The 12757-nt window shown below is 44.5% G+C and overlaps 1 protein-coding gene across 1 annotated transcript; it reads left to right on the top strand.

The window, feature by feature from the left end:
- Positions 1 to 7708: 7708 nt before the first annotated feature.
- On the top strand, positions 7709 to 12757 carry LOC112890452 (acidic repeat-containing protein-like). The gene is made up of 3 exons (XM_025957343.1): positions 7709 to 7862; positions 9678 to 9997; positions 12440 to 12757. The coding sequence occupies exons 1-3, from the start codon at positions 7709 to 7711 to the stop codon at positions 12755 to 12757; spliced, it is 792 nt and encodes a 263-aa protein (XP_025813128.1).

The raw sequence follows: 12757 nt of genomic DNA, 5'->3' as shown, positions 1-12757 counted from the left end.
CACCCCATATCAAAGAAGTACTTCGGGGCATGAGCACCTCATAGCTTCGATGCAGCCAAGGAAGTACTCGAAGAAGAACTTCAAGACGGATCTTCAAAACAAGCTGAAGACTACTTCGGAAGTACTCAAGGAGCCTACAGCACTTAGCTACGAAGAGCTCGGGAGCTTGTCAAACCCGGGGCTACGGGACTGTGTACATAACGTAGTTCATATGGGAATAGGGGATAGTACATGTCCTATGCCTTATCTATATTGTACTCTACTCGCATGCGAAGTAGGACTAGCCGATACAGAAGGAAGCTACTCGAGTTGTACTCGAGTACGATTCCTAGGCTAGTGTCGGACTAGGATTCATGTAACCCTGTCCTCCCGGATATATAAGGGCGGGCAGGGACCCCTTCAAAACACATCAACACCCAAGGCAATACAAACCACCAAACAGGACGTAGGGTATTACGCACATCGTAGCCCGAACCTATCTAAAACCTTGTGTTGCTTGCACCTTCAAGTTCCTGATCTCGGCGACACCCTACCTAAAACTTACCACCTCGGGTATACCCCTCGGTGGGAAGGCGGTAAAACACCGACACTCAGCAAGTGTTGGGAATTATATAACATGAAGGCTAAAATCAAGGAAAGGCTGACTGGCTTACTGCGATAAGCAATTTTAGTTGGTCAAGTTTTATTAGCACATGATTACTAAGGTATAAGTTCATACCAAGACCCACATTTAAAGAAAGAGAAGAGATATAGCAGAAGTATAACCATAACCATAAATGTGGTCCACGATTTAATTCATCTTCAAGTTCAATTAGTCATGTGAGGGTCCAAGCTGCTCTTAACCGTGAGCACGACTGATATATCAGTTTTCACTCTGCAGAGGTTGTACACTTTACCCACAATTCGTATCTCCCAATTTGCCCGAGGTAGCTAGCCTCTTAAACACTTCCGAGGTGAGTGGCAAGGGATTCACTATGAGACCTTTACAAAGATTCCCTAACTTATGATAATCTGCTAAGATTTCAGGTCACAGTGGTCATAACCCTCCCTAGTGAGGTGGTACCTTAGCCAAGGACCATAAACAAAGCCTCTAAGAGGACCGGGTTATACCCCATCAACGCAATCCCCTCTTGCCCTTTCAGTAAGATCATCACAAGCTAGAATTTCTAATTAATTAGCCAAGACTAGAGCCATATAGTATTATGGTTGCACTGTTTTCCTGGGTGGTTCTTCATATTCTGATTAAAACCTATGATCTTGTGATTAACAACACAGAGAACATGAACATGGATAAAATAGGTGTAGCATCATCATTGTTATCATCATGGTTATAAATTATTCCCAAACCAGAACCAGTTATAGCAACTAAGCAATAGCTACCCAACAAGAAAGATAAAACCCAGGTTGACAAGGAATGATCATAAAGACTAGGCATATCCTTAATTAGGATCCATCAAAATTAGGACACATGCATGCATATAGAAAAAGTTATATTTATTGTGATTATTAGGATAAAAGAATAATCAAGGAAACACTTGCCTTTCTTTTAGAGAATAGCTGCTAAGAGTCTTCAACTCTTGTTCTTGAAACTCTAAATCTTCAAAACTCTTGGATCACACTCCTTCTAACGTCACACAAGCATTGGGCCGAAGCATACAAGCAAGCAAACAAACAAGAATGACTAAGAACAGATACACCAAACAAAAAGAATGCTTTAGAAGAGCGTACAAAAGGATAGGGCTCGTTAATACGGTCACGACGATGAAAGAAACGTGGAAAACGGAGGTACGATAGAAAAGAGATAGCTATCGGAAGATTTATATTATAAAAGAAATAAAAAACTATAGGCTTTCATTTATTTTAATTTAGAAAACTAATATAGAAATATTCAACAGAGAATATCCCTGATTATAATTAACTCACATTATATTTGCATTTATAAAGATGAAGTACAACTTAGTCAGATTTTATAAATAATTATCTATGTACAAATTATCCTAATTAAACATTCAATTAGAAAAGAAACCGGTGAGAGCATCTAAACGTCGAACATTATGATTCGAGTTGAACTAAACAAATTAAATTACAAACACATTTAAGTCGATATTTATCAAATTAACATTAATTAATAAAATTGGAATAAAGACTTAATTGGATTTTATTTTGGAAAACAAGATGAGAGGATATTATTCAAATTAAATTGATATCTAATTTTAAAAATAGGAATTATGGTACTAGGGTTTAGAGGGTTTAGAAGACTAACACAAAAAGAACGGATCGCAACGGATCCAAAACGTGGAAACTACGCATGAAACAAAGTTGTAGGGACCTATATGTAATTAACTATACACTTCAGGGGCTAGCAGCAAAGAATTACAAGACATAGGAAATAGTGCTTGCAAATTAAGAAAAGTTCAGGGTTAGATCTGAAAAATTGTACGGTGGGGGTGGATTGAGAAGATGTAATAGATCCAGGGGATTTTCTGCAAATTTCACAAGACACAGAAAATTACACATTAATTACAGAATTCTTCGGGGGCTAAATCGCAAAAAGCTCGAAACAGCCCCAATGGTGGCTGGCAGGCACAATTTCTCAAATTCTCATCGTTCCAGGGCACGAGAGGTTCCAAGGATCGGGGCAAATGAAAGAGGACGATGAGGGGATTCGATTCCATACCTTACTTACCGCGGGGATGCAACGTGGCGATCAAATTTCACGAGAGAAGAGGCGCCGGCGGTCTGTTCATCCAGTTTGTGGGTGGCTGTAGTTCTGGTGGCGGCGCTGGGCATCAGGGGGCAGCGTGGCTGCAAGGGGTCTGCGGGCTGGGTGATGGTTCTGCTCGTGCGCAGCAAGGGCGCGCAAGGGGAGGGGGCAGCGGTCTAGTGCAGGGCAGGGTAGCGCTGCAGGAGCGTAGGAGAAGGGAGGGCAGGACAGGCAAGGCGTGTCACAGGGTGTGGAGGAGTGTGCACAGGGGCAGGGGCAGCGGCGTCCTGAGCAGGTGCGTCGCGGTGGCGTTGCACAGGAAAAGAAGTGCGAGCAGGAGATCGTGCTGCGGCAGGGTAGGGCATAGGCCCAAGGGTTTTGGCTCGCCCTTTGTAGGGGTGCTGTGCGGGGAGTCCGAGCTCTCCCCGTGCACGGGTTGGGCCTGAACAGAAAACGAAAAGGGGGGAAAGAAGATGACAGCTGGGGCCGTGATGTCATAGAGAAGAATCAGGGAAAAGGAGCGACTGGCTGCAGGAACTCGGAGCAATGCAGAAAGAGGTCGCAGGGGCGGAAGCAGCAGGGAGTCGTGGGGGAGGCTAGGGCCGACGATGTGCAGGTGGGCATGAGGCCGAGGGGATCGGTTATGGGCCGAAACAGGTTCGGGTGAGGGCCGAACATGAAAACGTGCTGACAGAGCTGGTTGAACGTGAATGAGTTATTCGGGACCGTGGAAAAGAGAAGGAAGGGATCAGGCCGAGTCATTGGTAGTTACGACAGTGGAGCACATTCGAAAAAGAACACTGAAATGAAGCTACGATTCCGTTTCGACCAAGGTTTGATCGAGAAGAAAGACTAGAGAATCGGGAGCTCGATGGGGCATCTTAAGGATTCAGAGAGGACAAGGTTTAAAGGATGTACAACAAGGATACAGCTTGGTCCAACTATGATGAGAATTTGATATCAAAATAGAAATATTTTCCAGAACATATTTTTAAGCTTAAAATAAATCTAGAAAAGTCCAGATAAATATTTTAAACCACAAAAAAATATATGCTGAAGAATCCCAAAAATTCCAAGGAAAAACTCAGGAGGTAATTTGGGTCACGAGGATTCCAACTAAAATATTTGGAACTCATGAAAAAGAATTTTAGAGCCTTCCAAATAAAAATAGATGTAGCTCTAGGATAAATAGAATAATTGCCAGAAAATCTTTAAAATTCTCGAAAAATCCTATTGATAAATGAACACATTATAAAAGGCATTCACATCCTAAAATTAAATATTTTAGGGTGTGACAGTTTCTTTGTCCAGAGCCCTTCTAGTTTCAAATCTTCTATAAATAAGCCTCTAAAATCATGTTTTAGCCATAACTTCTCCGTTTTAACTCCATTTTCATCGATTCTTGCGCTCACACGATCCTTGCGACATGTACAGTAGTGTTATGATGTTGTTTTGCTCTGTTTATATTGTCTAGTATACTGTTTCTTATTTATTGTACTTATTTATTTGTATATACTTGTGTGTCGCGATAGACGGTGCACAATTCGAGGGTCTGTACGAGCAAGGCTTTGAAGACACCCCTGAGCAGCAGCAGTACTTTGAAGAAGGCAACTGGTCCTTGATCATATTCCGGTCCTAATAACTTCTAAATACACACATTTACTTTATATGCATGCATGTGTCTATAATATGATGGATCCCAAACTGAGGATATGCCTAGTTTCTTTTGAAATTCCTTGATTGAACCTGGGTTGTTATATTTATGTTGTAGGTACGCTAGTTTCTTTTACTTATAATTGGGTTGGATAATTTGAAAACTACAGTACACTTATTTTTACTTCATGATCTGGAATACTTTTACGGTAATTACTTTAAGATTATTGTATTAATTGGAACATGGAGAATCACCTAGGAAAATAGTGCAACCACAATACTACATGGCTCTGGTCTTGGGTAATTAATTAGAAACTTGAGCTTGTAATGGTCTTACCGAAAAGGGAAAGAGGGGAGTGCGTTGATGGGGTATAGCTCGGTCCTCTTGAGGCGTAGATATGATCCTGGGTAAGGCATCTTCCTCATTAGGGAGGGTTATGACCACTGCGGCCTGAAATCTTAGCGGACCATTGCAAGTTACGGAATCTTTGTAAAGGCCTCGTAGTGAATTCTTGCCACTCACCTCAGAAGTGTTTAAGGGCTTTGCAAATCCGGGCATCAAGGGAAACATGAGTTGTGGGTAAAGTGTACAACCTCTGCAGAGTGAAAACTGATATATCATACGTGCTCATGGTTAAGAGCGGCTTGGACCCTCACATGATAATTGAACTTAAAGATGATCTAAACTAATGTTCTTTATTTATGTTGTTGTTATTTATCTCTATTATTTATTTAAGGGTTGATATATACTTACACTTAGTTAATACTTGCTAAATAAAATTTGGTCAACTAAAAATGCTTACCATAGTCAAACCATGTAAGCTATTCCTTATTTATAGCCTTGCATGTCATATAATTTACTCCACTTGCTGAGTACCAACCATAAGTGTACTCATGCTTGTTTTATTAAAACCAATGCTGCTCAGAACAAGATTATTGTCTGGAGTTCCCTGAAAATTTTGAGGAGTTCTAGGCGTATGTCTCGCAGTCATCTGCCTGTGAATTTGAAGTCCGCTGCTAGTTATAAATATTTATTTATTCACTTAAGATTAAAACTATCGGTCATGTAATAAAGTACTATAATACTCTCTTTCATTATGATATTATTTCGGGTATACACTTATATCATCTATCATATGTGTGGAACTTGATCCTGGTGCATATATGAGATGCATTCGGTTCCTTTCCAAAACCGGGTGTGACAGAAGTGGTATCAGAGCAGTGTTGACTGTAGGACGTAACCTGGTTAGTAATGGTCGAATTTTAAGGCTTATCTTGTTTAGTAACGTAGCTTTTGCTTGCTTGCTTTTCAAAAATTGCTTATTTCTTGATTATATCACTATTATCTCATCTTTGACTTCATGCTTGCCTCACAAGTGTGTTGCTATTTTCGAAACTCCTTCTTTGCTTTAAGGTTACCCATATCATTTTTCTAAATATCCTCTATCTTGCACTATCCTCATTTTGCTACAAATGGCCAGAACCAGGGAGACCGCCAGCAAGAGCACCCATGGACCGCCTCGTCAGATCCAGCATCCTCAGGAGGTGCCCCGAGCAGGAGGAGCCCATGCAGCCAGAGGACACCCCCGTGTTCGTGGAGGTCGACGACTACTACAGCTACTACAGAGGAGGCTGGGTGGACATCGACACTGAGGAGGAGCTCATGGAGCTACCTGACGACCACCCAGATGCTGCAAGAGACAGCGATGAGGGGGACACTGCAGGAGGAGACGGTGCCGACCCAGATGCCACACGAGGAGACGATGCAGAAGATGGTGGTGATGACCCAGCTGCACCAGATGGTGGTAGTGATGACCCAAATGATGATCAAGTGCCAACCGCCGCAGCAGACGTACCACCACCAGTACCCCATTATGAGAAGGAAATACACCACTTGGACTTTGCTGAAGGTCCATTCCCAACGCTTCTATGGAGGGCCATGCAGAGAATCGGCTTTCCACTAATGCTACGCTATGAAGCCTCATTGTTCAAGAATGCTCAGCAGGAGGAGGAGTGGTTAGTGGCAGTGGTGATCAGTATTCCGGATGAGAGGTATGGTAGCCGGATGGAATACTACAAGCACATTGATGACATGCCGAGGAAGACTTTGGACACAGGGACCAATGAAGCGGCCAGGAGAGCTCTCTACTACCTCTGCCATGCTTATCGGGATGAGCTCCAGGGCACCGAGTTTCAGCAGTTCGCACGCCTCAAGAAGGATGCCACCAGTGCGCAGATTCCTGTTCCACCCCCTGGGGAAGGAAGTTTGCTCATGGACACCACGCAGGAGTTGGTCGCCGCTCTCAGCACTGACTTGGATGCTGCCGGAGCAGAGATCTAGGAGGTCAAGAGGAAGCTGAGTAAGACGTTCAGGGAGAAGGCGATTCTGGAAGCTCAGCTGAGGGGAGATCAGGACTTACCCCCGGAGTACAACAGCGATGAGTCCATCGAGTACCTGCCAGAGTCACCTTCCCGCAAGCACGTCCACAACGGAGAGCCTGGCTACTGCACCCGCTACCGTTAGAGATGCTAAATCTAGGAGTCTAAGTTAGGGGTGTCCTTAATAGTCTTTTTGTAATCGCTAGTTCGAACGGTCTTTATTGTTTTTTAATCTTAGTTAATGTGCATATGTGCTTGGTTTTGTGAGAACAATTTTGAGTTGGATCTTTGTAATGATTGTGATGAATTGTGGAGTGATGACCACAATTACATCAAGTTTTTAATAAAGATAGATAGTTTAGTGAAGCTTGGGGTTATCTATTTTAATTATAGTCTTTATCTTATCATTGCTCCCATCCTTTTCCATGATTGATTTCATGAGTCTCATTTTTCTAACCGATCAGATGGTGAACACCAGGTCCGGGTCAGGGGTTGATCAGCCTGCAGTACTATGTCACGAAAGAAGCAAGAACACCAACCCCGATCCTCAGCAGAGTCAACAGCACGAGACGCCATTAGCAAGGATGGAGCAGTTTCTCGCCGCCCAGACTCAGCTGCTAACCAACATGACGAATTCTATCGCCAACATGCAGGCCTAAATGAACCAAGCTCCACCATCGCCACCACCGCCAGCTAGAGACAGGTACAAAGAATTCATGTGCCATAAACCTCCTTCATTTTCTCACTCACCTGATCCTCTACAAGATGATGACTGGATCAAGACAGTGGAGAAGATGCTGAACATCATCCAGTGTACTCACGAGGAGAAGGTCTTGTATGCTTCAGGAAGATTGGAAGGAAACGCTGCAGATTGGTGGGGTGCTTACACCGCAGCTCATGACACCCCCCAACACCATCACCTGGCAGGAGTTCAGGAGCAAGTTCAAGGAGCAACACATACGCAAAGGTCTGATGAAGCTCAAGAAGCAAGAGTTTCTTGCACTGAAACAGGGAGCAATGTCTGTGAGTGAGTACCGGGACAAGTTCATCCAGCTGTCTCGCTACGCTACCGCAGAAGTAGCAGATGATGAAGAGAAACAAGATCACTTCAGGGATGGTCTTATTGGTACCATCAAGTATCAACAGATGGTGCACTGTCACACTTGGTTTTAGAAAAGGAAACCGAATGCATCTCATATGTGCGCCAGGATCAAGTTCCAAACATATGATAGACAATACAAGTGTATATCCGAAACAATATCATAATGAAAGAGAGTATCATAGTACTTTATTACATGCCGAAAGTCTTAATCTCAAGCGAATAAATAGCCTTGCATCATATAATTTACTCCACTTGCTGAGTACCAACCATAAGTGTACTCATGCTTACTTTATTAAAACCAATGTTGCTCAGAAAATTTTTAGAAGTTCTAGGCGTATGTCTCCCAGTCATCTTCCTGTGAAGTTGTTGCTGATCAAAACCCACCGGCGAGCAGCGATAGGCAACACATGGAGCTAGGAGGCTCCCGGGACTACTGGTGGGCCCGATCCCTCGGTCAACGGCCCAAGATCCGGCACACACCCTGGCTTGGAGTCGCTAGGCGTGCCACCTGACCCTGTACCTGATCAGGAGGTGTTATGTATTAGTTTCCTGCATGCACAGACACATGTAAACATTAGTCCGAGCTGTAATCGGCTCATTGGATGCTTCCCGGTATTGGCTGTAAAGAGCCAATTGTGTTCAATACCGGATCAGATCTATGAATAAGGCAAATATATCCGATAACAGTACAAACTTCACTCTATAAACATTAAGCTAATCCAATTTACTACGGTTAAAGCTCTCACTGCGTAATCGGAACATCCTACACGTGATTGATCCTAACAGATACAAAAGGGCAGCAACGCAACTCGTTTGTAGGGCCTAATTACGCAGTTATTAAACTAAATCTCTGATGATCAAAGACTAACCATGATAGATTGGATCTACTAAATAAGAACAGAGCAAGATGCCGCCCTCATACCCAAACTTGGGTACGATAACAGCTAAACGCTTATAGATAACGAACAGAACATAATTAAAACCTAGAAAAGACTAATCGTTGTTCTACACGCGTTGAGATAACTAGTGCTACTCGCCATCAACAATGTTTCAGAACGAGAAACACAAATGTAAACAAGTAAGGACAACGCTGCCCCGATCACGCAGGACGTGACCAGGGCTGCACGGCACTTACCCGAGAAACCCTAGAACAGGAGAGGCGATGTGCCAAGAGTTGTTGATGGATGATTGATTCTTTATTGTTTACCCATGATACATATTTATAGTCCGTAGACTTTCCTTTCTTAACCAACCCTAACCAAACATGACACAAATCTTAACTATCTCTATCTAAACTGTTTAAGCATACCTACCTAGATACACAGCCTCCCTAGGCCCAAAACATCTGCACAAGGTCCGATTCGCAAGGCCATTATAATTATCCTTCAAATCCATCTTGCTCCACGGCCCACTTCTGGCCTGTCTAAATTATGGTGATAACACATGCCCCCTGGTTTCGGCAATGATAATTCTGAAACCATCTCCTTTTTAATCGCCTTGACCCTTCGACTTCTGAATTCCGTACAGACGTGCCTCTTCAACTTCCAGGGGATATGACCGCTCTGCATCAGGCTCCTTGGGAACCGTTATAGTGCCGATTCACCTCACCTTCCGCTTCTGCCTTTATAAACTTACCCCCGGCAACTTTCTTAATCGTCTTCTCTCTTCAGCCACTGACAAACACATCCAAACCACTCTTTCTTCCTCTTGCAATGGCCTCTTCCTCTTCCTCCGCCTCTTCTATTATTTCCTTTGAATCTGAATCCTCCCGAGAGCCCACTCCAGAATATGATCCGATAACTGCCTACGAGATCCTTGCCCCCCTGCATTGGGATGTAGAGGAGTGGGACTTCCAATCCCAGTCAGAAGACGATGAATCCCTAACCGATGACGAAGATCTCACACTTTTTCTTGGAGCCGAGCTGGAGGAGGACGACGAAAACGACGCATCCTGGGAAGAAGAGCTCTCCTCCTCGGAAGAAAAAGCTGACTCCTCCTCAACTGAAGAAGACTCAGTAACAGGTAACTTCCTTCTTGGCGAATCATCAGAAGATGCCACTGAGGACGACGAGGACACCGAGGATGAAGGCAACTTCACCACCAGCAGCAGCAGAGATGATGATAGCAATGGCAGCAGTGACGATAGTGATATCAGCACAGTCACCGACCAAGCGCCGCAAGACCTCCGGCGTCTACTGGTGGTAGACTGTAGCACTATGCCGATAGATCGGCTCTAGGAGCAATCGGCTCCCCTTTTGTCCTTACTTCCTCGTTGTAAATAAAATCCCCTTTTTCCGTCTGTGATTTCTTTAAACAAAACGATCTGTTAAGAGCCAATGGCAATGCATCGGTTCCCTTCCTTAGAATATGCCGATCCGGTTTCGAACCAGTTCTTCAATTCATTTCATTCTCCGCCTGAACCCAAATCCTTCTTCAAGATAGATCTCTGAAGATTCCCAAAATTCGGGTTTCCTTCCAAAAATCCCTTTTGCTCATAAACTCCAGCCATGAAATTCTCCTCTGAGCCTCCGAATACGCGCTCAATCCTGCGCCGCTAACCCTAGATCTATTCCCCAAGTTCTCGACTTCATCAAGGTTCCTGATGGCGGAGTCTTCGAATACTGGCGTGAATGTCTTCGGTCTGAAGGTAAAACTCCAACCTCTGTTAATTTAATGCAGTAATCACAAGATTCATTGCGCTGTTAAATGACTCCTTCTTCGACTACTTTGTCTTTCGTGGGTCTTTTCAGGCTTCCAATATCCTCTTATCGCATCCTTCTTCACCCAATTCTTTCTGTCTTGGGCCTCGTTCTTACGAGAAGCCCATAGATCTAATTTCTTGCAAGGCTAATCGAATCCCCTTCGTGAGTCAAGACGTAGATCTAGAATCTTGGTCCGATAGCCTTCGCGCTTGGCCAAATCCTCCAGAGGGCTAGGTAGCCTGGTATAATAGAGTGGCGAATACCTACCAGCCTTTATGGGAATCCATAGGGATAGCTGATGCGCTATCTCTATCTCTTTCCGCTCTTGAAAAGGATGAGAACCTTCTGAAGACCATTGGCTATTTTTGGTCCGATGCCCTGAACTGTTTCCTCTTTGGACATGGTCCAATGACTCCAACTCTCTTAGATGTTATGATGATTACCGGCTTAGACATCTCATCATCGTGTCCCTCTACTTATAGGCTTCCTGTAGTCCCCTTCAAACTATCTTCCAAAGCAGAGTGCACAAACCAGAGCGCATATCTGAACCAACATCTGAAAACAAAAGGACCTGTGATAGAGAAAGAACACACAGCCTTCTTGAATCTATGGCTAGAACACTTTCTCTTCTGTGGCCCTTCACTTGCTCCAACCAAGAACTATCTTCCTCTAGCGTATGAGCTAGCCAAAGGTCATACTATTGGCGTTGGTAAATTATTCCTTGGAGAAATCTACAGATACCTTCATCTGGTGTCCTTGAGTCTTCTTTCACAGAAAAAACTTAGGACTGGTGGTCCCTGGTGGTTCATCCAGCTATGGGCTCACCTTTACTTCCAAGATTTCATCCCAAATTTTCCCTCTCTGGCCAACAACTCTTTTCCAGACCAGCGCGGGAGACAAATCCGATGCACCAGCTTCAGACAGGCCTTATACAGTCTCCCTGATGGGAAGTTAAATCCTTCAGACGCCTCACCATGGTTTAGGATTTTTTACAAAGGCCTGGACAACCCAATCTTCCTCCCGTATGCCGATTCTGAAATCTTTGAGAACCCAGCCACGTTCCGATTAGCTGATTTCACCCATGATATCGACACTAGGCGTCTGTACTCCATCATGATTCGTCCTTGCCTCCTCCCAGTCGGCAATAGCACTTCCAACCGGATCATCAAACCGAGATATGAATTTTACCAGCCGGTCGTAGCAGCCCGGCAGTTTGGTCTTGGGCAAGTGCCTCCACATTTCCTCCTTCATCATTTGACATCAAACAGGGTAGACCTTCCTGACGCCATCACCACCCAAAGATGCTACAGTCTATTTTCAGACTTTCTCATCCCGATTCCTGTTGACCTTGCCTTTACTTCTTCGGCTGTCGACTTCGAGGACTGGTGGTTGATGTGGAAGACTCATGTTTTGCGGAGAGCTTTGGGGCTGATGCTGCAACAGGTTCATGCTGAATATGAAATCCCTGACGGAGAGGTATTATCGTTCGCCTATCATTTCTTCTTTTAACCTTACTAAATCTTTCTGACTCTATTTACTCTTTCTGCAGCAGGAGGATGGCCCAGAGCCCAAGAATGATGATGGATCTATCTTCCAATTCTCACCAATTGCCCCTGTGGTTCTCTTTGGCAAAAATGCGCCTCCTCCTTCGAAAAGTATCATGTAGATCCAGCCCGGCACCACAAAGCTGACCCCCAAGCGGAGACAATCTTCTAACGTTGTTGCCCCCTGAGCTCGTGCTAAGACGAGGAAGGTGCTTGTCAGGAAAATCCGGAAAGAAGCTGGGCCATCTTCCCCTAGTCAAGAAACTCCAGTCGTTAGCCAGGTTTGGATCACCTTTTTAGTAGTTGCCCCTCTGTTTATGTACATTCTTCTCAATTACACTTGCTTTTCTTGCAGCCCATCGTTGTGGACATTTCCAGTGGGGAGGAACCCCCGTGCCAAAAAGATTCAGCTTCAGAGGTTCCAGAGGATGTGGAAGCACCTGTCAATGCTCTAACAACAGCTCTGGAAGGCCCTTCGACGCTGATTGATACACCAGTCATCCCACAAGGTCTGCCGGAACTGATTGTGGCCGCGTCGATCGTTAATTCTTCTTTGGAGAGGCCAGCTGTCGCTTCGGCGACTGCCAATCTTCCTTCAGAAGGGACGCGCCTGCCAGAGCCGACTGCTGCTTCGTCGGCTGCCACTCCTCCTTCTGAAAAGGTGACCCCCTGA

The sequence above is a fragment of the Panicum hallii genome, chromosome 4 (genome assembly GCF_002211085.1).
Source record: "Panicum hallii strain FIL2 chromosome 4, PHallii_v3.1, whole genome shotgun sequence".
Taxonomy (NCBI): domain Eukaryota; kingdom Viridiplantae; phylum Streptophyta; class Magnoliopsida; order Poales; family Poaceae; genus Panicum; species Panicum hallii.
Note: the sequence above shows the minus strand (reverse complement) of the source record. Positions and strands in the feature narration are given on the sequence as shown.

Coding starts and splice junctions, on each gene's coding strand:
- LOC112890452 (XM_025957343.1), top strand. CDS start 7,709: ATGAAGCTCAAGAAGCAAGAGTTTCTTGCACTGAAACAGGGAGCAATG. Junction 7,863..9,677: donor CTTCAGGGATGGTCTTATTG/GTACCATCAAGT, acceptor ATTGGGATGTAG/AGGAGTGGGACTTCCAATCC. Junction 9,998..12,439: donor ACGATAGTGATATCAGCACA/GTCACCGACCAA, acceptor CTTTTCTTGCAG/CCCATCGTTGTGGACATTTC.